Genomic DNA, 25,475 nt, shown 5'->3' with positions numbered 1-25,475 from the left:
CACCATGAGAATTGCTCATCCAGTGATTGTCTCACTCATGACGGATTCGATTCCTATCAATGTCCATAGTGCATACTGACAGAGAGAAATGAAGACAATGATTATACTTCTTGCTAACTTCATTTAGATTTCTCAATGTTTAACAATCGCTGAAAACTCTACGCATACATTTTAATTTTTTTTTTCAGATAGACAAGAGGAGGTGGAAAACCTAATTCTCTTCATTTTCCAACTGTGTGAGAATGGAGCTCGGACTTCCGCAGCTTTGGGACACCCTTGTCCCATCGACGAATTACATGTGGGACAAAGTCAATGACTTATTCCCATCTCCCCCGGCACCAACTTTCGATGCTGGAACAACTGCGGTTCAGAGTAAAGACAAGGGGACGAAGGTTCTGTTTAAATATATCTACTCGTATTTTATTTGCACTTAATAATTTTCACGCCATCCCTCGATTACGTGACGCCATAAAACCTAATGCAAAGCCGAAGCTATGAAGTGACGTTTACACAAAATTAACCCGCTTCTATCGATTCTGGAGAAAAAATTTAAAGTAACTTCTTAGAAAATTATCTTCATTTCATTAGACCTGAATTGCATCGAGTTGCGCTCAGGAGTACTCAGGAGGACCAAGTTGCTTTGCTATCATGACTCCAAATTCATTTAAGGGTTGCTCTTAATTAATTGAGAGTTTGACATGTAAAGAGCTTAATTCCAGATTTCATGTTGCTGTAGATCAGAAGAAATGTGACACTTCTGGTATTTCAATTTCTTCCATTATTATGATTTGTTTATATTATTTACTATTTACTATGGAACAATTTGACAGTTGTAACTTCAATTTTTAAGTATGGGTGCCAGCAAAGTCACGAGTTCAAGGAACATAAATGTAGAATTACGTATTTTAGGGATGGCATCTTGCACCTCTTCATTAAGAATTTTAGACGTCGCGTATCACCTGACCAGTAGCCACGCCTTAACTTAATCATATTTTTTGGGAATTTAAGGCAGTAGAAATAAATGGTGGTGATCATGGTGATGAAACCTCACATTTGTTGTTGACATCTGACCGCGGCAGAATCATCATAATGATCCCACAAACGAGTTCTCTGGAATTTGATTTAGTGGTGCAAAGAGTATTTTGTACAAATTTTAAAAAACTTTGTAACTGCATGCGCATGACTTGCCGATGGTTGATGTCAATCATAAAATGTTGAGGTACGGTACTCGTCTGTGTCGAGGATTCAAATTTCGCCTACGACGAGTTTTCCCATAAAAAGGTGAACGGTTGGACTAGATTTATTTGTTAATCCTTCCATTGATCATACTGAGGGAACAGAGACCTTAAGGTCGGACTTTCAATCAACAGGCAACTTAGCTTCTATATGTTTTAGAGGCCGATTGCCACACCTCGTTGATTTTAAGCCAGAGCCCCCACTTCAGGTATCGTACAGATTATTTTTTTTCTATTCTCTACAATGTGACAATAATTTGTTTTTCTTTTTCCCCGTATCGTAAATATGACCAACAATAGGACCAGGCACACAAAATAAAATAAAACCAAATTTTTTAAACACGCCCAATGAGATTGAAGACGTATAAAGAATGTGTTTTGAAAATCAACACTGACTTTGATTGCCTATTCGGAACCACCAATACCTGCGGTTGTTAAGGATTTCAGCATAAAAATAGCGAGCCTCGATAAGTAGGAAATGAAAAACTGTCTCTGTTAAGCAAGTTACGATTGGGTCTTCTTTTGTTTATAGTCGCAAAAATCTCCGCCTCATTCAAAGTTAAGAGAAATTCTCCATCCCCCCCCCCAAAAAAAAAGAAAATCCCAGGCAATCGTCATAGCACGATAAATTCATTATGCTCATTCGGAAATTTTAAATTTTTTTGTGGAGAATCGACGAGGTATAATTGTTTCCGAACGGTAGTCATCATCAAATGTTTTTTTTTCCGCAATGCCTCCTTCTCTCTCATTGGACAGTCCTAAGCCTGTTAAAGTGTGAAGGAAAAGTTTGGCTCGATCATCTGTGATAATGGTTATTGCATTTCGTCATTAATGCAGGTGTCTCGAGTTCAAATTCCAGCAGAGTGACCCATTTGATAATCGTACATTTTATTTCCTCATATGGGCACAATGTTTATCCCCCTCTCTTCTCTTTCTCTCTTCCCATTCCTACTTTGATAATCATAATAAGTTGCCTATTCATCAATCTTTAACTTCTTAACAATATCAATAATTAGACACAAGCTGGTAAAAAAGGTTAAAAACTGAAGAAATACTTGAGTTATTCGTCCGAATTCGAGGGCTTTTTCAGTCAAAAAAAGAGAAGGAAAACAAGATTAAAATACAGGAGTAAAGAGGCACTGGCTCTCGACAAGTCAACCTCAAACATTTCTGTGGGATTGAAACAATTTTGAAGAGGAAATGAATATGTAGGCAATTCAGCAATTCCAGTTTATTTTTATTTATTTTAATGTATGTACACTTAAAATTTAAAATAAATAATTTTTACACGTGAAAATAGGAAGACATAAGACTAAACACACGTTGATTTCTCTCTGTAAAAAGAATAAACCAATTAATGAAAATACCCCTAAATGTATTATACAACGACTGAATTTAGTTATACATGTTAAGGCACTTGCACCAGCGATGTGGAATAGAGTATTTTACAGAACTTATTTTAATGTAGCACGTAATGCTTACAAAATTTAGATAGAAGATTTGTTTTAGTTCTCCAATCCCCATGTTTTTCATTACATGTGGTATATCGAATGGAGACTGAAGCCTCAACATTTGTTTTGCTCTTTCAAGAGGAGAATATCATTTTCTCAGCAATCAAAATAGCGATGCATATCATGACTTTACCAGTTTTTGTCCTCTGTCAATGATTCTCTGCTGAACCTTTTTTCAGCCTTATCCCCTTTTCTCAAATTCCTAGGAACTAGCAGAGAGACACACCAGTCGAAATCTAAGTATTGTTTCCACTGTCTCTTGAGGAAAAGTAGCTCTCGACGCACTTTCAAGCAGTGGCGTGGCGTGAATTGCGATATATCGATTGTTACGCCATTTAAACCTATGGAAAAGGATCGATAAATAGGGTGTTCGCAGCGAACACCTTAATAATCGATTCTTTACCATAGGTTTAAATGGCATAACAATCGATATCGCAATTCACGCCACGCCACTGCTTTCAAGATCGCAGAACTTCTATCATCAATCATTTTTAATCATCTCACCATTTATCAAAAAAAATCGGCTCCCGCCCTTTGATGTCCCAAGCTGTCATCGCACTCGCCGAACCTTGAAATGTAGGTACCTTAGCTGAGGGATGAGGGTGGAATACAAACCTTAGAGCTAAACTCTGGCTCTGCATGGAGAAAATTTGCTCTGTTTCCGGCAAACATTGTTGAAGGTCTGTGTTATTTGAGGTACAATTTAGGCTAAAGCTATATAATAGTGGCATAACCACTTACGTGGCCAGACAAAGGTGTAACATATGAAATTATGTAATTTCCCATTGTAGACCCTTACGAGATCGGATTTTTTGTGAGGATTTTGTATTAGGAGTCCCTAAATTGGAGGATACAATTGGAAAAACTACGTTTATATAATATTAACTCGAAATGAAGAATCCTGTCATAGTAGGATTTAAAGGGGTTTAAGGGAAAAGAGGGACATAATATTGAGCCACTGATCATGAGGACAAAAAATAAAGCATTTTTTCGGAATATGATTAATTAGAATTCATTTTGTAAGGAAAAATTAGGTCTTCCGCTCAAAGCTAAAATAATAAATTAAATTAATAATTACAATTAAAAATACATTGTTTCATACAGATCCATCTAACGAAATTTCTACTCATGTACCACGTAGGAACTCACAATTCCTAGCACCTTAATCGACCGGTGATTTAGCACCTAGAAAACCGAGGGAATAAATTATACAAACTTTCAATTGTCTAAAATTTGTCTTTTAATTTGTCTAATATTTTATGATAATGCAGTTCATGAACTTTATGGACTTTGAAATTATTTTTCTTTCATTAAAAAATGAACCAAAACTGCAAAAAAAACTTGATTTTTCATATTAGATCAAAGTATGTATTGTTGCGCTTCGAGTTTTCATGAAGGCTGCATAACTCATTACAATATTTAAATTAAAATCGGAATAAAAGATGCGTATCAGAAATAGATGAAAAATCTGATCAAGTTTTGTAGACAAACGACAATGCAAGAACTCAATTGCTCGCTGTTTGTCTCATCTGTGCTACCTTTTTTGCAAAGATTTGGTCCTGGAGATGTCACTGCATTAGGATTAAGTTATTTCCTTTTTGTTTAACCTAGATCAACGCGAAATGAAAATTCAGAAAAAGTATTAATTTTTATGGCTCTGTTTTTGGCTCGAATAATACATTTTTTCGGGGTGCAAAAATGAATTGCTTAAATTTTGGACACAATAAAATTTTCAGTGTGGGAGAAGCTTTCAGGCAACATCTTGGAAACGTAACATAGTCACATTATCAAGAATAGATGAATTAGATGCAAAGTCTATGGTCCAATCAATTTTTTTCTACTGACTGCAAAAACTGACGAATTTCATTCCATGGCATGTCTGGTTTCTCTGTAACATAAAACATAGAATACATGTATAAGCAATCAATACTTTTAAAAAGATACAGTCGAGTTTCAGTGGCGATGCTGGAATAATCGATTATCGATATTTTCCTAGTTGAAGCTGTGGTGAAGAATCGATTATTGAGGTGTTTGTTGCGAACACCCTGTTTGTCGATCCTTTCTCATAGGTTTAAATAGCAGGTCAATGGATACATTGCAAATCACGCTACGCCACTGTCAAGTTAGGTGCAAAGGATGTCTGTATAAATTAGTGAGCAAACTTGGGGAAACTTAAACCAATTACATCATCATATGAAACGTCTGCTGCTAGAAGGAAAACTCCATGGGCGAATCCTACAGGTTTTTCTTGAGACAATAAATACAGGTCATGCCAAAATTGGTTCGAGACTTTCAATTGACCCTCTCCGCGGATTTTTTTTTTTTTTTTTTTTGGGGGGGGGGGGATTGGGAGGAGATGCAACCTGCAGTTAATGGTATTTAGAGCTGCACTTTATAGGACTTGCAGTTAAAAATGAATACCCCACGTTAATGTGTATTGACTGAGACATCGTATGTCCTTCATGTATGAGGCGTCACATCGATGGCCATAGTGTAAGACTTCGTGTCATACTTTCTTTTTTCTTCAGAAACGTATTGTTAGTTAACGTAATTTCTTTAGGACTTCTTCTATGTAATGTATTTTAATCTGGTTGTATCAAGCCCATTGAATATAGTTGAGATGTAACATTGCAAAAGTACATTTTTGACTCGAAACTTCGAATCATTAATCATTATGACTTCGGCTTGACTTGTTATTTCCCAGCGTGTTTACACCAGAAAGTTCGAAAATTCGCTTTGATCGGCGGGGTCAAATCAGCACGAGGTTTCTAGAACCGTGGACTTTCCTTAAGATTCTTCATCATTTTATAAACTGCTAGAAAGTAAAGAGAGAAAGGGGTCTTACCCGAGAGAAAGGAGGATCTCCTAAATCTCAACGGTCGGGCTCTCCGTGCGGAGCTCGGTGTCGTCGAACTACTTTTGACGCCTTCCTGCTTACTCACACACATCATACCGTACACTCTAATTCCAGGAACACTAGCATAGGTTGGTTGATCGTGGCTCATCGGACCCTCTGAAAATGAAAGTGAAATAGAAATAATACTAAAACGCCCAATAAAAATCTTGAAAATTGAATCAGTGAGAACGAAAACACACCAACTCGTAAAAATGAAAATAATCAAGACATACACCCAATACTGAAGAATAGGTGGAAAAGTTAGTTCAAGAGAAAGATTTTTGCTGCCGAAAGACAAGCACTTATGGATACTTTAAAAGTTCAAGTTGGAACAAATGCGCTAACTTTAATGACCTTCATGTATATTAATTGTCTTTAATGGAAAGTGGGCATTTTCAAGTGACCGAGTTGGTGTGTTTTCGTTCTCACCGATTCAATTAGGTCACACCATTATATTTTGTAAATGGAGAATTTGCAAGAAAAAATTGTATTGCTTCATCTGAGAATCCTTAATGACCTGAATTCACAGTATATTTTTTCTGAAACGGGAAATTGCAGAAAAATAGATTTAAAGGTGAGAAAACACAGTGACTATAGTAACGTCATCTGGTAGCATTTTCCATTTAAACACATGCATTTAAGCACATTAGGTTATTTTTCATATTTCCTCGAGTAATTGTTCAATTTAGAAACCAAAGATACCCTCGTGGTCAGTTCTCTTAGTGGTTTCATTTTAAACATGAAGTTTACAAATTTTCAGACACTTGTAAATTATCCATTAGTTGAGTGGTCGTATGCGTTAGAATTCCATTGATCTTTCACAAGATCAGTCAAAATAGAAAGAACTAAATGAAAGCGGCATCCATGCTGAAAACACAAACAAAATTTCTGACTAATAAAAAGTTTAAAGGGTGCAAAATGAACACGGAAAGAGAGTGGGCCTTGCGCACATCATTATTTCGCCTTCAATCTAGAAGGTAGGCAAGACAGTACTCACCGTGCTACAATAGTATCTATTCAATAATTTGCGTTTTACATCGTCTAGATACTTTATCTTCCAGTGAAACATGTAACACTCATAACGTGTAACATGAGTAAAAATGTTTACTCTGATAATTTTGGTGCTAGCCGTAATTTCATATTTAACTCCATATGATTTACAACAATTACAAATACCATTGAACAAGGAGTCCAATGTTACCTATATATCTTATGCGAATATCATGTCATACAAATGATCATCTAGCTGAGCTCCATTAGCTCCTATTTAGTGTTTACCTCGTTGACGACAACCTGAAAAAGTGTGAACTTACGTTCGAAACGAGATTTTGCTTCTATATGTATGAGCCTAATTTTTCTTTTCAAATGATCATAGTAAAACTCAAAGAAATACAGACAATGTCAATATTTTTATGAGAGGCCTCAGATCGTCTTTTATTGCTGATGTGGGAAACTTGCATGGTGACTCACCTAAAACGCTGGCAGATAAGCATCTACATATGACCAAGTAATGAGACTTGCCCGTTCGTACATTTTGGAGCGCTAGGAGAGACCAATCTCTTGGCGGCCTGCATGGTCTCATCTCGGCAACCGGTTCGCAAGTTTTAATCAACGTCAGAACCTGAAAAATCAAAATTAATGAAACATTCGTATTCAAAAATGTTTTTTTCTTTTTTTTTCTTAACCAAAAACTGCGATGATTCGCAAATAATGGATTAAGATTAATATATCGATGGCCAACGTATCTCCATTGCAGTGTTTCGAAATCTCCGCGCCTATTTTAATTTTTCGATGGAGGACAAGCCAATTCCAAACAAATTTATACAGCGGATTTCGCTGACAAAACAGAAAAATCAAGGAATTATGTTGACTAGTCTTTCTAAGAAAAAATGAAGTATGAAAGAAAGTCTGCAACGTTGCAAACGGAGGTACGTCCTTCCGTACGTTGACCATCGATATATTACACACAAATGTATTATTCATTCATGGCATACATTATGCAACACAAAATGTACAGTTTGTTTCGATTTCATCTGTAATGGCATTCGTTCATTTCTCTTTTTCATAAATTAAATGCGAATTCCGTACATTAAAAATCATTTAGATGTTCAAGTTGATAAATAAATTAATAAATAATTATCATCCATACATTTCTTTTACAACTTAATAGTAAAAGTTGAATTAATATAGTAACTTTTCTTTACCTATCACTAGTGAAAAAGATATCCATCAGGTCAAAAATCGCGAATTATTCATTACCTGTGGGGTTTTCTACGAATACTTTGCGTTTTTGTACGCTTCTTTTTTTAAAGCGTAGAACTAAATTCACCACAAACATTATTCATCGTACACATACAATATTTTTTGTAACAAGGTTCTTGTCCGTATTGTCCGCCACGGAAAATGGTTGTCTGCTACGTAGTGGCACACACCACAACGTGGCAGACGACCGTTTCCTGTGTCAGTGCAGATTTATGTGGTCAAAACTGTGTCACGACTTGGTCCCTAAATATCATCTGGCTCTCGGAATATCAACACGTCACGGGGATCAAGTTGACAATTTGCACTTCCTTAAATCTCTCTCAACGAAGAGTTCAATGAAAAATATTCAACTATTAAAACAAAAAAAATTCCACGACATAACAAAGAGTGCCTCTAATGTAATGTCCCTTGGATTGAAACAATACACTGAGAACAACAATTTTCTCATTTAGACTACAAGCTTAGCGCTGTATATTGGCCGTTCTATTCGTTATACGTAATCGGATCTACGAATTGTATCCTCGGTTCATACAACCGGGCTTTTTTCCATAGTTCGGTTCGAGTTGAAAGCTCGATTGCATGAATCGAGGATACAATTCTCAGAACCGAAAGTTACAGTAACATAAGCCGAGACTTCGGTGACATGAGCGGAACATTACGGCCGATTAAGAACACCGCACTTACAGTTCATAAGACGGAACTTTTTTTTTCGGTGCATTTGAACAAGGCAATAGGACTGCACTCTCAAAATTTTAGAGGTATTCCCTCCTTACCCTTTCCAGATAGGCCCCTGTTTCTGGTGGGTTTAATGAATCGTCCTTCATACATCAAACAGGTGAGAGTGTATCGATATCGATCAGTTCAACATGTAAATATAGCCTCAAAAGTCAATTTAGAAATCTGAGGGAACGGGGTTTTTGTGATACATTTTTGATACTTATGCGTACAAAATGGCATTGAAGAGTGAAATTGTTAGGAATTCTCTCATTTTCAGCTCTCCTGACTTATATCTTAAAATTTTTGTTTGAGGTTATGATCTATTGTTTTGAAGCAAACGATGCATCGAACCACTATCGAATACGATACGAGGGTTACTCACCTTTCCTCGAGGGTCAACCGAGAGCTCGGTTGTGTGAAGATCGTCCGTGTCGAGACTCGCAGAACATGGCTCTCTATACCGAGATGGACACGCACACAACGGTTGTGTGTAGTTCAATCTAATATATACTGCGTTGCAAACCTGTGAACAAAAAAGGGCAGTTCCATCTTATTAGGCGTGTTTGGGCCAAAAAATACAGTATTCGGGGAAAATATATGTTAAGCGAGCGATTGACTTTAAACAATTTTCGATTCATTCCCTAACTTTACTTTTTCTAAAAATCGAAATAATTCGAGGGAAACATAGAAAACCCCGACATGAACCGTAAAAGTCTCCTAAATAATACGATATTCTAGTTGAAATTTTTTCAAAGGAGCGTCCGTGAGAGGCTCCATTTGCGATGCTGATTTTCAAGATTCAATCATGTTAGGACAATTTTTATTCAAGAAATCAACTTATTTTAATGGTAAGTAATGTGAAAGTAAAGAGTAAGGATGAAATTCATTCATTTTACTACACTGATATTCACATATTTTCCAAAATTTGTTCAATAGACTGTGAGGCTTCTCATGTGCGCTATGACACACGGCGCGGCGCCACTGTTATGTCTTAGATATGCCTGCAATCATAGAATCCAGCGTAGAAGTATAGGAAATGGTATCCGTTGATATTGAAGGAGCGTTTTTGTTCCTCGTATAAAGAACAAGATTTGACTCGCCTCTTTCTCTTTGGGGCTTGTTTTGTTTGTAACTCACATACACATACAAGCCCTTATGCGCAATGGCTTAATATACGAATATAGCCGAAAATTTCAACCAATTTAGTATACGAGCATTTTTTCGAGACAGCAAGCTATATATAAATCTCCATTGTAAAAGTCTAAATACGTATCTCATCCTACGGCGTTACCAATCTCCAGCCACGTTTCATTGGTTCAAGTAAAAAACAATCAAAACTATTGCTTGAAAATTTCCAAAACGAATTGCAATTTCTCGGCTTTTTGAGCTGAAAAATCAAAAATCGTTCGTGGAAAATACTCTTATATGTTAAATGAATTTCAAAAATGTCCGGTTTTGATGAAAATCCGAAATCGAGTTCATGTCATCGGTTTTTACCAAAAAATCGAAAAACGAAAAAAAAAAACGAAATAGTTACGCAAATTGAAAAAGGCAACTATTTAAATTCAACCTCTTTTCGTCTATTTTCTCAAACTTCTCTGTTTTCCTTTTAATCCTCACCTCTTTTTTCTTCTTCTGCTTAGGGACTGTCCCCAAATTACGTATGATGCTAGTTTTGGCATTTTTTACCCCCCTCCTTCCCCCTTGTAACGTTTTTGTGACAAAGGTCCCTATCCTTTAACACGTAAGAACATAATGGCCTAACGCTCTCCTCAAGGCTGCGATAGGATTGCGCGAATGCCCTTTTTTACCTTTTTGGAGATGCATATAGGATTGCGCGAACTTGTTTGGTACTGAAAACTTATATACTTGCACAAATATTTGATATTCAACGGGAAAGCGTTAATCCGGCAACCTTGGTAGTTTGTGGTAGATAACTACATCGCGGAAAACTGTTCATTCCTTCCTCACTTACGGGTATGTCTCTCTTCGATGGATAGCCTTCGCAGCACGAATGGGCAAGAGAGCTTTCATAGAGATTTAAAAAGTGAACTAGGGGCCTGTGGCCGCGCTGAGCGCCCGCCAACCACTGAGAAAAACTACACGTAAAAAATCGTAGAACAACCATATTCAAGTATCTTAAGAGATGAATGGATTCAAAACCCGACGCGGGTGCACCAGAAAGAAAGGGAATATTTATCTCTGATTGCAACGTTATGCAACATTTTAGGTCTTATTTTCAATAAATATTTTTAAAAAGCTGCACGCAGTTCTTTCTGAAAAGCTTCCGCTAATACTTACCTATATGATCTCAAATTAAAGTATCGAAAATTTCCACGCGATGTTTTCGTTCCTTCTATTTTCTTCTAATACAGCCAAAAAACAATTAAATATTATCCGAGTTTCTGAATCGTTACAATGAGGATACACGTAGTCCATTTAATTGTTGTAAAAACTTGAGCAGAAAGTCAAGAATGAGGACACGCAGTCCTACTGCATTCCTATAGTCTCGAAGGCGCCAATATATGCGTTTCACGCCAACTGACCGACTGGACTACGTTTGGCGCAATGCGAGAAGTATTCCTAAAGTCTTGCAGGCGCTAAATACGTTCAACACCGGCCGGCCACGCACTGTGTTTGGCGCGATTATTTGAACTCACGTCAAAAATTCGCGGCATCGAACAATAGAACTTAAAAAGCCCATGTTGTATTTCGACATCGCATGAGCATTCTAACAACTGCCTCGTTTCTTCCGTTTAAATATTTTTTCCGAGAAAAGTTAGGAAAGTTCTTGATACCCGCGACCATTATTCAATCTTTTTACTTCATTCATCATCAGAGGGTAAGACATCGATGACTTGTTAACAAACTAACCTAAACTAGCGGTAACATAAAAATGCGTTATTTTCCAACTGTTTCCTGTTTTGCCGAACTTCTACCTTAAATTGATGTGATTTTAAATTCGCGCATTCCTGTAGCAGATGTTAAGATTTCTATTCGTGCAATCCGTATGCCTTTTCTGCGTGCGCAATCCTCATATATTTTCTTAGACGTTTCGCGCAATCCTGGATTACCGCTCCTCAACACCCCCCCCCCCAGCACATTACGTAATTTGGGAACGGCTCCTTGTTTCTAATTGCTCCCTTTTTTAAGTTGACTTATACCCGAATATTGTAAATGTATTTTGTATTCACGTCGTTTAAAACATAATCTACCTGTATTTTAAATAGAAAGTGGGCGATTTTAGTAGAATAATTGAACAGCAGAATTCTAGGGTAAACAAAGTACGAGCTCCTTTTATTTTGAAAACTATTAAGATAGTTTTGCTCGACGCGTTACATATTTTGCGAGACAATGACACAAATTAGTAAATGAATGATGACTGATTTCACGTAACGGAGGATGGAAAATTTCGCCCGCCATCATCTCTCCTCCTGACCGTTTGACAGCGGATAAATCATCGTTCTGGTTTACCGAGCGTAAAATTACACAATAACTCCGATCATTCCGTGCAGAGGAGGATGATACACTGATAATTGCCGTGAGAGAGCACTCGGAGAAGGAAATTTGTCAAAGTACGTATTGTCTTCGACGAAAATTCCCGCGTCATACACGAGAAAATGTTTTAAACAGTATCGTCTGGCTCATCACTTTCGCTTTTCCGAGTTTCACTTTCCTCTTCACACCCACCAGTTTTCCTTCTTCCGCGGAAAATGAAAGGCAATCCTAACCTATAGATCTTCTTCTTCTTCTTCTTCTGATGGTTTATTGGCTTATATTCCAAGAGATGAACCTACAGCCATCTATAGACAGGATAACAAATTAGAATTTAATGAACATGAGTGGAACCTATAGATCATATTCGATCAGAGACAAGAGACCCTCCACTGGCCTCCTAGCGACAGGTGGAAACTTTTACTTTGGGGGTTTCAACAATTCCTTATGGACAATTATAAGGGAGCAACAGTCATCATCCTAATTTCGGCTGTTGACTCACCTACATGGTCGATGATGAGCTTCGGATGACGTCATGAGCCAATCAAGTTTCCCAAACGTCGGCCATTTTCGGCGTGTTTGCAAAACGAAACTGCCAACACGTTGAACATCAACCATGTAGGTAAGTCAACAGTAGAGTGCTGAAGTCCCGAAAGTAAAAGCATCCACAACGGCCAAGATACTAGTGGAGGGTCTCTAATATTCGATACACCAAACGGGTGAGATTGTATCGATATCGATTGGTTCAAAACATAAACATAGCCTCAAAAGTCAACTGAGTAATCTGACGGAATAGGTTTTTTGTGATAGATTTTTGATTCGTAGGAGTACTAATTGACCAAGAGTGGTGAAATTGCTACAAAATTTCTCATTTTCGACAAACATCCTAAAATTTTGGTTTGAGGTTATGTTCTATTGTTTTGAACCAAACGGTATATCGAACCACTATCGAATACGATCCATTTAGACTCAAGACTGGAGAGCAGATTTTGCACAAATGGTTGGGGGGGGGGGGATTTTGCACCCTCTGTAAAAGGGATGACATCGATGCTTGGTCTCTCTCGAAACGTAGGCGTAGTACCAAACCAAATATACATGTTCATCATTATTTTCTAGCAAACAATATGGGCAACTAGACAAGGTCCTAACTGTAAAACATTCCACATGTCCTCTATTCAAAATGCGGAGACAACAACTTGCACAACGGAGGTTCAGAAGCTAAATCTGGAGCGAAGTATTACGCGCAAAGTATTTTCAACACGGATCAAATAGGAGTTAGATTACACAAAATGACATCATTTGTATTTTGGCAATTTATCCGGTGTCAATTTTAAAGATTTATGCCTTGTTTAGGAGTTGATACCAAGGCTCTCCGTTCTATGATTCGTTTCAATCGTGAAATTTTGATTAAAAAGCACACTGCGTGCTTTGATGCATTCTTTGTTCAATTTTTTTTAAAATTTGGCGAATTTTCAGGACCTTCAAGGATATGCTGAGGTTTATATCATTTTATGAGAGAGCTTATTCATGTTCTTACGCTTGTAGCACATGTTGTTTCATCACGTAACAATCTTCCTCCGTTTTTGATACCCTCCCCTCCTTGAAGGCAACCTTGACCCAAACTAGGACCCCATCTGTAATTCTAGACGCTTTGGTCAAATCTCTTTTTGACCCCTAATTTTCCCCGATTGTACGACATTAAATCCAAAAATTATCAGCAACCATAGAAGATTATCCAATTATCTTTGAAAGAACTTTATGGAGTGTTAATATTAGACACCATTAGGCAATTTCAGTACATCCTATAAAGATCATTATCACTCAAGAATGTTCTTTCAAAGATTATCTCATAATCTTATTATTCATAATTAAGTGTTAATGATATTTTTAAGATGTGTTGAAATCCTAATGGCGTCTTATATTTTCACCGAGATCCCTAAAAGTCAATTGCATTCCACTGATTTGCTCTTGATCAGCAAACAGCAAAATTCGAAGAAATCATCGCCGAAGTGCACAGACTAACGACAATGCACATGCAATATTCAAATCTAAGGATTTTTCTCGAGAGTGCGCCTTGAAGAAAGCAATAATTATTGCAAAATACAAGTTTCCAAGAAAAAAAGAGAAAAAGATGAGGTCAGGAGAGAAGAAAAACGAAGGTAAATAATCAACGGCGACGCGGTAAAAATGTGAACTGGGTTAATCTACTGGCAGACTATTCACGGAGTCAATTACTCACGAACTGTTGGAGGTGTCGGCAGTTGGGCACGCATTGTGAATGGATGCTGAATGTCAGTGCTCAACTATTGGTGCAATTTCCTCTAAAACCATTATGGCTCCGCAGAACTTTCTAAAAATAATCTTCAGTCGCCCCGAGGCTTACACGCTTCACCGGAAAGAAAAGTACGAATAGAAAAACGTGAAAATCGCTTGAAGACGAGTAGTTCTCCTTTTGTGAAGGTGTGCTTGTAATGGGCCGTGGACTATTGGGGAGCATAAAATATGAAGAGTCATTGATAAGTTGAACAGATACATGCTCTGCATACAATAAAGTGTGAAGGTATGAATAGACCGGATTAATTTGTGCTGTAAAAATTATGATAAACTGAAAAAAATTTCGCTTCCTCATTATACCCTATGACTGATGAAAGGTCCGAAAATTTAACTAAAATTGCCACGGAGTTATTTGCAACGTCGCATTTCGAATTGAAGGGGGGCTCCAACACTTTGATATCATTTTGTGATGATAACCGCCGTTTCAGTGGCAAAAATGTTGGGGTATGTTATGGAGCCCGTAATTTAATGGGCAGGTATGGATAAATGAGCCATGGATTTCAAAGTATCCGGCCGATGCGTCTCACGTAGAAACGCTGTATTTCCTATCAAGTTAGTAAATATGGTCCTTTGAAGATCAGCCTTCAATTTTGCCGGATGCAACAAACCTTCGACGGAGTTAGGTTGAAAAACTTCTATTTCCCGCACGTGGAAATACCATTAAAAAAAAAAAAAAAAAAAAAAAAAAAAAAAAAAAAAAAAACTACCACTCCAAATAAGAAAAGATTGAAACGGAAATGATAACATATTAAATAGGAGGATTTGATAGAATAACTAGATTGTGATAATTATCGAAACTAGTTACAATCCGTAAATTATTCCTCGCCGATTGTATTTTTGGACGCGTTTCGGCGGTATACTACTTATCGTATCACAGTAAATCAAGTCAATAAGAGAGGTCGGACATGAACTGTTTGAAAAAAAACTGCGAAATTTGATATTTATTCCGTCACATTTTAAAGTTCAAGGGGTGCTTTTAGAAGAAAATTTTACGAGAATCCAATGGACTCACTTTGAGAACCTCAAAGTTTTATATAAATGGAGTTATAAGCGTTTAAGGTTTCCAAATTTTGTCAGACTTCTCCTATTGACTCAAACCACTGTGCGGCGCTGTGAACTGCTCGCGGCACACGATTAGTTTCACCCAACCAACTCGATAATGTGGGGGAGTGGTCCTGCTGAACGACACGTCCGATCATAAAATCAACCAAAAAAATAATATTTTAAGTCTTCAGAGAAAAATTGCACCAAAAAATCACATGCAAAGTGTTCTTACGTACAGAACTTGTGTTTATGATCCGAACCACGCGGCACTCTGTTCCGAAAATGTTAAAGTCCATAAATAGTCCCAGGAACTTCGAAAGTTTTCCTCGGTACACAGAATCGTTTTGTTGAGTTAATCACCCTCCTTTATAGGATTTAGAACAAAATCGCTATAGCTGCGAATATTTTCTGACACATATCTTCGAGGTTCTCATACTCTCTAAAGAGGCAATAATGACACTATGCATATGCATTTGTAACTGAATGCAATTTAAAGAGGAGAAATCCATACCTGTTGCACAGCGCATTCTGGTAAGAGATATATATGTTGATTATGAGGATAGTAATGATATTTTGTTGGTTTGCCTGGAGAGGCTTCAGGCCCTTTTAACGACGCCTCCTGAAACAGAAAGCAAATGGTTTCAATTATTCTGAGTTGAAGGACATTATTAGATAAACCAATTGGAGGAGATGAAAACGAACAATGATAAAATAAAATCACTAAAATTAATGAGGATTAGTTCCGAATTATAAAATGTATCACAAGAACTATAAATACACTAGAAATAGATTAAAAATGCATTGAGAATTCAAGGTTGTTTTCTGTGATTCTGAGAAAGCCCTGTCAACACTACTAGCAAAAGTTCACGGAACTTTGCGTGAAAGCTCCGTAAACCTATATCTGCGTAGACAAGGCCATCCATTTAGAAGAAATGAACGAAACAACTATAAAAGAACAAACATAAATGTGATTTAATCATTTTAACTTCCACCGTCGCGCCGCGCTGATCGCACTGTGTCTAGCGCAATGCGTAAAGTATTCTTATAGTCTGGTAGGCGCTATGCGTTTCTCGCCGACCGCTGCTGAACGCGCTGTGTTTGACGCAATGCGTGAAGTATTCATGCATTCTTGTAGGCGCTAATATGTGTTACATGCCGACCACCGCGCCTAGGGCTTCTCCTTTTCATCTCAAGTCCTCGCCATTATTGCTCTTTGCTCCGCGCCGCTCCAGGCCAAATTGCGTGTTTAGTCTCTCTCATAACTCGACTAACTAATGGTACTGTCTCTTGTATCACCGCAAAACGACAAAATTAGAATTACTATACTCTCAGGAAATGAAAGATTTTGTTGCTTTCTCTAGTTCGTAATTTTTTTTTTGTAACAACATTTGAAAAAATTAAAAAATTTGCCACCCCCTAAATTTGCCCGCATGGGCCGCGGCCCATGTGGCCACCCCCTAAATCCAGCCCTGATTCCACCTCCATTTTGACACAGCGGCCTGATTATTGAAATTTATAGACAAAGCCATAGATGAAGAAGACAAAGAGGATTTGGAGGGATCCTATTGATGGAAGCGGGTGGTTGCGATGGACAAAGGGGATAGATAATAGACTGACTAACGGCAACCCAGGAGAGACTCTATAGTCAGGCCCTCATTTTCTCCCTCGATCTATAGGAACCACCCACCTCAAGTAAAGGGATCGCTCCCTACTCCCTATGCTTTTTTTGTTTATCGCTTTGTCTATCAATTGCAACAATCGAGAGTATCAGGAGTACCTGTATACAGGAGAGTATTGCCATCTCAATCCTTTTACTAAAGAAAAAGTGTGCCGCTCTCTGATTGGTCGGCTATCATGGAGCCCCGAAGATGGCCCAATGTAGACAAACCCCAGCCCCTCCATTTCTAGTTTGACCCAATGTAAACAAACAAGATGACATAAAAGTTCTACAAAGTTCTGGACGAGATTTTTGGTGTGATAGACATTTTTTTTATGTCCCCCTCTGAATTGAGTTCAGATCGAGCTTTGACGAATATTTTTGCAGAAAATCAAGCTTTGAGTGTGATTATCCTTCATTTCTCAGCCGATAATACGTGTTCCTCTGGTTCGGGTTTGTTTACATTGGATCAACTTCGGAGCTTTACGATAGCCTAAAACTGATGAACCAATCAGAGAGCGGCACAGAGATGGCAACAATCTCCCATATACACAGGTACTCTACAACAATCGGCCCACCGAGTCTCTGCCGTGTAAAAATGCTGAAGTCATCGAGAATGAAACCTATTTCGGGTGTTAACGGCACCCCTCTTTTCCGGAAGTCGTAACTGTGAAAGGCCCGCGGCCGGAGGAGATAATCTCCCACTTCGGGTGGGAGCTTTAATGAGTTTTGGGGGCAGGAGGATGGATCCTAGCGGGCCGGGCCGGGCCGTGCAGGGCTTGATTGGAGGAGCATCACGGAGACCGGAAAAGTGGAAATGGATAGCACGATTGGAGATGGAGATGTATTCGAATTTGCTCATTGCGGACAAGCATGAGAAATGGATGCCGACATACTTATTGTCGACCGCTGCCGAAGCCGATGCGTCCTAAGTGCCATGTTGCCGGGCTGTTCCGATGTTTAGGGTCGCCTCTTGCTCGGCACCTGTGATCTGACAGCGGGCTGATTGTTGACTTTGATAGACAAAGCGATAGACAGAGAAGACATATGGAGCCAGCGGGTCGATTGTTGAATCGTTGTCGAATGATCCTGATTGATACATCCCTATACTAGCAATGCTTTTTATCGATCAAGGTCATTCGATATCGATTCAACAATCGAGCCACTGCGGGCAGATTATTGAAATTGATGGACAAAGCCATAGGCAAAGCAGACAAAAGGTATATGGAGAGATCCTAATGGTGGAAGCGGGTGGTTAAAATGGACAAGAAGAGTAGGTAATAGACTAGTAACGGCAACTCACGAGGGACGCGATAGTTAGTCAATCAGTTTCTCCCTTAGTCTATAAGAACCACCCATTTCAACCAATAGGATGGCTTCATACTCCCTATGCCTTCTGATCGCTTCTGAGTCGGTGTCCCATTTGACTTATCTTATCTTTAATTCAAGAACAGAATACTGATAGTTTTTAAAGTTTTCTAATTTTTTAATATGACAGATCTGTATTGTTGATTTAAGCTTTACAAAAAATGTAATCTATTCGACCAGAGTTTTAGATCGATGGCAAAATCGTGTAGTATCGTGGTTAAATCTGAGACTTTATCTCTTTCCTTTGTTGTTCAGCAAAGGAGCATAAATGATTAGAAGAGATCTATAGGCCAAAACAAATTTAAATGTCTAGAAGGCTCCTTTTTTATGCCGACCGATTCTTACGAAAAGATCGAAGTAATTCTGCGGCGGTGCAAGCTATTCCAGAGAGGTGAAAGTGAGTCCCAGCAGTTACATTATTCACACTCGTTTAAAGTATGGCATCAGCGGACTGACATTACTCTGTATATTTTCAAGACCAGTTTGCCTTCAATTACCTAAGTAGGCAATCTGATCATCTCAGGAGCAGTAATAATTGCTTGCAGCAATGCGGCCATGTTCATTTGAATTAACTATAACACCAGTAGACTCCTCCTTCATCTATAGTGCGGTACGGGCGAAGTCGCCTTCAATATCATGACCCGGCAATATGAGTGGCTTAGGAGCGGTAATAGTTGCTTGCGATGGTTTGGTCATTTGCATTGATCACTCAGCGTAAAACTCGGATGAAAGCAAGGTGGAAGAAACCAAGGCTATCACTGCCGCGGTCATGGATGACGTCGAAAACCCGGCTTTTCAAAGGGCAATAGCTCGATTAATACTGAACGTAGAACGTTGCTGTTTGTACAGATCTTATTATTTTTAGCTAGTCTACAGGGATCAAGCATCAAAACATGATTCTGACAGCGCAACTGACCCATTCAGAACTACAATCTGTGGCTCGGTGTAAAAACATGTCCATATCATTTGTTCTCGTATGCACATACGTGCTTTTACACGGAGAAAAAAACTTCGTGCGTGGGACCCGAAGTTGAGGTCATATGGATCTCTGGAGTTTTCGGATCGCGTATCTAAAAACTTGAGGTCGAGCTGCCGACGTTTGGGTCAGACATCTGAAGTGCTTCGATACAGTCTAAAGGGTTCGGGTCACATATTATCTGAAGCACTCCGGCACATACCGAAGTGCCTCGATGTGTGACCCGAACTTCCGCAGCTCGACCTCAAGTTTTCGGATGCGTGATCAGAAAACTTCAGAGATCCATATGACCTCAACTTCGGGTCCCATGCACGAAGTTTTTTTCTCCGTGCAGCAGGCACACAATTTGGACTTTATTTTGCTATTGGGAACCAATACAATCTCTGGCTCGGTTTAGAAACAACGTATGTACCATTTGTTCTCAACTCCACATACCGACTGACGGTGAGACTGAAAAAATGCGTATCTCGGTTGAAGTGTTCCAAAATGTCCGCTTAAACTTTATTTTTCAAAAGGAGGCCCAACGAACATTATGGCCTGAAATTCTCTTGTACATTCATCACACAGGTAATAAAAATCACCGAGGTTTTTAAGAAATGAAGTTTGGCAGTTTTTCACATAGGAAATAATGTATGACAAGAAGTCAGCGACGCCGAAAGCCGAGGTACGCATTTCTGCAGTTTCACCATCGATGAGTGTTTTTATCGATGAGCCAGAGTACCTAGTTCCTAATTGCAAATTGAAGTCCATTTCAAAATACTTCGCTTCCACTCGGAATGAAATCGATGACTTGCTGCTGAGAATGCTGGATGGTTCCAGGTCTCTCATCAACTTGAAATTAGGCGGTCGGAGCGGTGACGGTAGCGCACGGGCGCGGTGCGGTGGACGCGGGAGAGCATATTTCAAGCGGCGCACCGAAGGCTGACAACAGTTTGTAAATAGGAATAAACTGCTCGTGTCCGATTTTATTATTACCTCTTCATTTGAAACGGCTCGCTCATTAATCAGCCGACTGCTTCACTTCACTCGCCACGCGCCACGCTCTAACGACCGACTCGGCCACTCCGCCGCCGACCAACCGCCCACTCGAAATCCAGCCGGTAGCCGGGAGCCGGGACTCCTGCGGTGTTTTCACCACATATCCTCCAGTGGCGTGGCGTGAATTGCGATACATCGATTGTTATTTATTTTTTTTTTTTTTTATTTAGCAAGTTCTATTATATAATTGATACATTTCATACATCGATTGTTATGCCATTTAAATCCATGGTAAAAAATCGATTATTAAGGTGTTCGCTACGAACACCCTGTTTATCGATCCTTTTCCATAGGTTTAAATGGCCGATAAATCGATATATCGCAAAGCACGCCACGCCACTGATATCCTCCGTTTTACACTGCCGTCCGACGCAAAAACGCCGTAAATCCATTCCAGATTTTAAAATCCTTTTTCAGACAAATGCTTCGTTACAAAAAAAACCTGCCCACCCCCATGATCCGTATTTTCATTTCAACTTCGCTGGAAGGGGGGAAAAAAAACACACATTGGATCTAGAGTCCAGACTCTTGAAAACATTGACAAGAAAGAATACTCTTGATTCAATCAGATTTTTGCTTAAATCAAAAGGAAATCCGCTCAAATTAAGAGGCTTGGTTCTGATTCAAGCAAAAATCCGATTGAATCAAGAGTATTTTTTCTTGTCGGTGTTTTTAAGAGTCTAGACTCTAGATCCAATGTGTTTTTTTTTCCAGTAAAGTCAGAGAAAATACGCACGAAAAAAGGTTGAACTTAAATAGGTTGCCTTTTTCAATTTTCGTAAAAACAAAAAAAAACAAAAAAAAAAAAAAAAAAACAAAAAAAAAACATTGGATCTAGAGTCCAGTCTCTTGAAAACATTGACAAGAAAAAATACTCTTGATTCAATCAGATTTCAGCTGAAATCAAAAGGAAATCCGCTCAAATTAAGAGGCTTCGTTCTGATTTAAGCAAAAATCCGATTGAATCAAGAGTATTTTTACTTGTCGATGTTTTTAAGAGTCTGGACTTTAGATCCAATGTGTTTTTTTCCAGTGTTCCCAATGGTATAACAAAGTCATCTCGAGAGGGCGAAGGATGGATGTTTGCAGCCTTTCTCGCTGTGGAGTATTTTGTCCGAGAAAAATGTGCCGAATCTGAAATGGAGATACGTCGTTCTTCCGTTGGACAGCAGCGCAAAGGCTGGCAGATGATCGAGAAGCGAATGTACGTTCGTTAACGCTATTGGTCTGACGAACCCAGATCGTTTAACTCTCAATATATCGTTGCTTTCTTGTCGAAAGAACGTAACTGATTTTAAAACTTCATCAACATTACCATTCGCTGATCGTATTTTTACAAGGCGATTGTTTGACATTTCATCGTTCCACTCATGAAAGAACACAACTAAATTTCGATGTCGCCAATTTCCCCTATCACAAACTGTATTTTTACCAGGCGAATCTTGTGCTTTTCTGACTGGAAATTTCACTGATTTTTCTTCTGATCTCATGCTAAAATCAGCAAAATTTTAAATCAAAATAGCACGAGTGCATTCTTGTAAAAAAAACTGAATTTTCCGCGTCGATTTTGCAACCTTGGAATGAAGTTACGTTCCTTCGTCCGGTAAACAACGGTTTGCCACTAAAAAGTTCATTGATTTTTTGATAGAGTTGGAGCTTGGAGCTTTTTGGAGTTGGAGCTTTGGAGGTCTTATCGTCTGGGTAACGCCGATGAAGGGAAACAGTTAAAAAGTAACGCGTAACGCATAAAATTCTTGAGGCGCGAAGCGCGGGGGTTGGACCGCGAGGCGGTCAGGGGGCGCACCCCCGAGTAACGGACGAAGATATACGTGGTTTCGTACTGTGGACATCAATATCGATGGCCAAAGTCCGAGACCAATTATCTCCATTTACGAGGTTGCAGACTTTTTTTCATACTTAATTGTTTCTTCAGAAAACCGCGGTCAACGTAATTTTTAGAAACTTCCTTGATATTCCTTCTCTGTCAGCAGAATATTTAGTATAAATCCCAAGTTATAAGTTCGCTCGTTTTTGTTCGAAAAAATAAAATAGGAGCGAAGTTTGAAACACCGCAATGAAGATACGTGGTTTTGCACTTTGGCGATCGATATGCAACTTAAACTCCTGATAGCAGCCTCTCCTCTCGGTCGAGTTATTACATTTTTTGTTAGTTTTCCATTTTCTGAAAATGCCTCAAGAAAGTGAGACCTTTCTCGACTGACAGGCGTGGAGTTGCTCGAGGTGAGGGCTGCGAGACGAGTCTTTTACGGCTGAATAGCGTGATGCGTCCAAGTATCGTTAAAGTATGAGCGACTGCGCGGTTGCATGGGAACAGACCTCACCAGTCACCACCTCGTTCATTATCTTGGCGACTTGAGCGACCAAGACTAACTCTCAGGAAAGTTGCCTCAACTTAACTCATCCGTGTAATCCACGAAACTTCGACCTCACCGCTTTTAGAACACTACTAAAATATAGATACAGCGTAAAATGTGGAGATCCCAATTTCAAACGTTTCATGTGGTTCAGTGGTTATTTTAATCCGGAATTCAATAGGTCTGTATCGATGGTAAAAGAGACAAAAAACGTATCCCGATTTGTGAACTCGCCGATTTGTAATCAAATATTATTTTATCAAAGGAGAATGTCCGAAGTTTTTTAGTGTTTGTCCTGAATTGTCTTTATCCTGCAAAGGAAAAAAAAATGCTAAGTAAAAAAATGCATATCCTGAAGACTGCGTCGTTTCAAATCTCCGCTCACGTCATGTCTTCTAGGAGAAAACTGCTAACAGTTTTTCCACCAATTTTTAGCGAATTTTTCTCTCCGTGTGAGGTGTGTTTAAATGGGAAATGCCGCCTGATGATGCCTGCACAAGGCGCTAGATTTTCTCACTTTTCAATATATTTTTCTATAATTTTCCAATTCAGAAAAAAATTATGAGAAATACTACGCACGCAACTTACTAAGCAGTCCCAAATAGAGTAGTTAACTTTTTTTCGTGCAAATTCTCCAATGCGAAAATTAAGGGAAATACGTGCTTTACGAACGAGAGGCCGTAACAATTATAATTATTACTCCTTCTGTATAATTTGAGCCCATAGGTTGGCTGCGGCTATTCTTGGGTCCTACGAACTCCATGACCTAACTTATTACCGACAGGTCCACACGGTCCCTATACAAGTTCTCTAGCTTGGGCCAGAGACCAGACCTTTCAGATATGCACGGGAAAAAATCACGATGCATCAAGAGAGAAAACAATGTAGTTGATGTGCGTGAAAGAAAGGAAAAGAAATCGAGGGAGGAGAGTAAAGTATGTTCACCCGGCTGTCAGGGGTCGGGGGTCACGAAGAAAATTGAGTCGCTATCGCGAGAGATTGCGTGCGGTACCCGAAACCGCAGCCGGGAGGCGGAGCGGTGCAGCGCAGCGCCACGGCGCTAAATTCAATTAAAAGTTCATAAAAATGACTGAGTGCACTCTCTCTTTAAAAGGCACGAAGGCCCCAGTGTTCTTGGCTATTAATTTATTTATTTGCATAATTGAAGACGATTATAGAAAGCTGCTAAGAGTAATGAAAGAGAACCCTCTCGTTGGTGAGATGCTTCGTGGGTTCTATCCCTCCTCTTTTATCTTTCCCTCTCGTTCGGACCAAAAATGCAAGTTCTCCGCGGTAACAAAGATGAGTCATGAGTCATTGATATGCATATCATACGGCAAAAAAGCCATCCTCCTTATCTGCATAATTAATTTTATATACCCATTCACCTCGCTTGCACGCATGGGCTCGGACCTTCAAACCGACTCAATAAACTGCGAGGAACAGAAATTATCCTCTGGAGGTACGAGTATTAAGCGCGGTGACTATTTTGTAGTTATTGTAATGTAAAATTGGATTCATTTCAAACACTTGGATTTTTTTTGCTCTTTTTTTTACGACCTCCGATTTCTCAAAGAAATAGTCCTCGTTACAAGGATGGTTCGAGACCGTATTCAGTCTTGCTGCATGAGTAAATTGTAATGCTTTTCTTTTTAAATTCATTTTTATTTGTATCGTACAGATTATGCCTGATTTAAATCAGGCATAAGTAAAGTAGGCATAAGTATCTTGGGTTTTGGGGAAAAAACCAAAAATAACATAACTACTTTAACGGGTTTTCTGGTGCCAACGAGCATCTTTTACGTCTTGTCACGTTATTTTCTTTCTTCTTCCCATTTCTCTTCATCTTACTATTTTTCCTCTCCTCCTTTTTCTTCTTTCTCCTCTTCTCCGTCTCCTTACCCTCCTTCATCGTCCTCTTGAAATGAAAGTCTGCAGCCTCGTAAACGAAGGAAGCAGGTCTCAAACCTTAGACAATCGATATTCATGTCCACAGTACGAAACCATGTGACTCTGTTTGTGACTCAGGGGTGCGCCCCCTGACCACCTCGTGGTCCAGCCCCGCGCTTCGTGCCTCAATCATTATGTGTAAAGCTTTACTCTTATGATTTTTGGGATGAGGGCTAAAAATCTACTCAGAATCTATTCCTTACTGATTTGCAAACCATTATTGTCGTCCTGTATGATGTACAGGGGGAAAACATGTCTCTTGGATACAGGGTGCAGACGCTTAAAAAATTTGACAAGGAAAATTACTCAGATTCATTCGGATTTTTGCTTGAATCGAGAGCCAAGCCTCTCAATTCAAGCGGGTTTCCTTTTGATTCAAGCAAAAATCCAGTTGAATCAAGAGTATATTTTCTTGTCAAATTTTTTATAGAGTATGGATTCTTCATCCAACTTTCATCAGACTTTTATTTTTGGTGTATGTAATCTATGATTCAACGTCTCGCTCATCAAGTCCACGGCTGAAGTTGAAATTTTAACAGACCGTGACAGTTGCTTAATTTCACGGTAACAACCCATTAGTATTATACAACTTAAGGGCACGGATAATCCTCATTGTC

General features: G+C 38.9%; 1 protein-coding gene across 1 annotated transcript in view; it reads right to left on the bottom strand.

Moving 5' to 3' along the window:
• Positions 1-169: 169 nt before the first annotated feature.
• dsx-c73A (doublesex cognate 73A) overlaps positions 170-25,475 on the bottom strand; it is a 121,150-nt gene continuing 95,844 nt past the window's right edge. Inside the window, exons 3-7 of the mRNA XM_072300398.1 lie at positions 16,006-16,113; positions 9,004-9,144; positions 7,113-7,263; positions 5,592-5,759; positions 170-4,634 (exon numbers count right to left, since the gene is read on the bottom strand). Of these exons, the coding sequence (XP_072156499.1) occupies positions 4,573-4,634; positions 5,592-5,759; positions 7,113-7,263; positions 9,004-9,144; positions 16,006-16,113 (630 nt within the window). The 3' untranslated portion in view covers positions 170-4,572. The remainder of the gene's footprint in view (positions 4,635-5,591; positions 5,760-7,112; positions 7,264-9,003; positions 9,145-16,005; positions 16,114-25,475) is intronic.

This window comes from Bemisia tabaci, chromosome 5, assembly GCF_918797505.1.
Source record: "Bemisia tabaci chromosome 5, PGI_BMITA_v3".
In the NCBI taxonomy this organism is placed as follows: domain Eukaryota; kingdom Metazoa; phylum Arthropoda; class Insecta; order Hemiptera; family Aleyrodidae; genus Bemisia; species Bemisia tabaci.
Note: the sequence above shows the minus strand (reverse complement) of the source record. Positions and strands in the feature narration are given on the sequence as shown.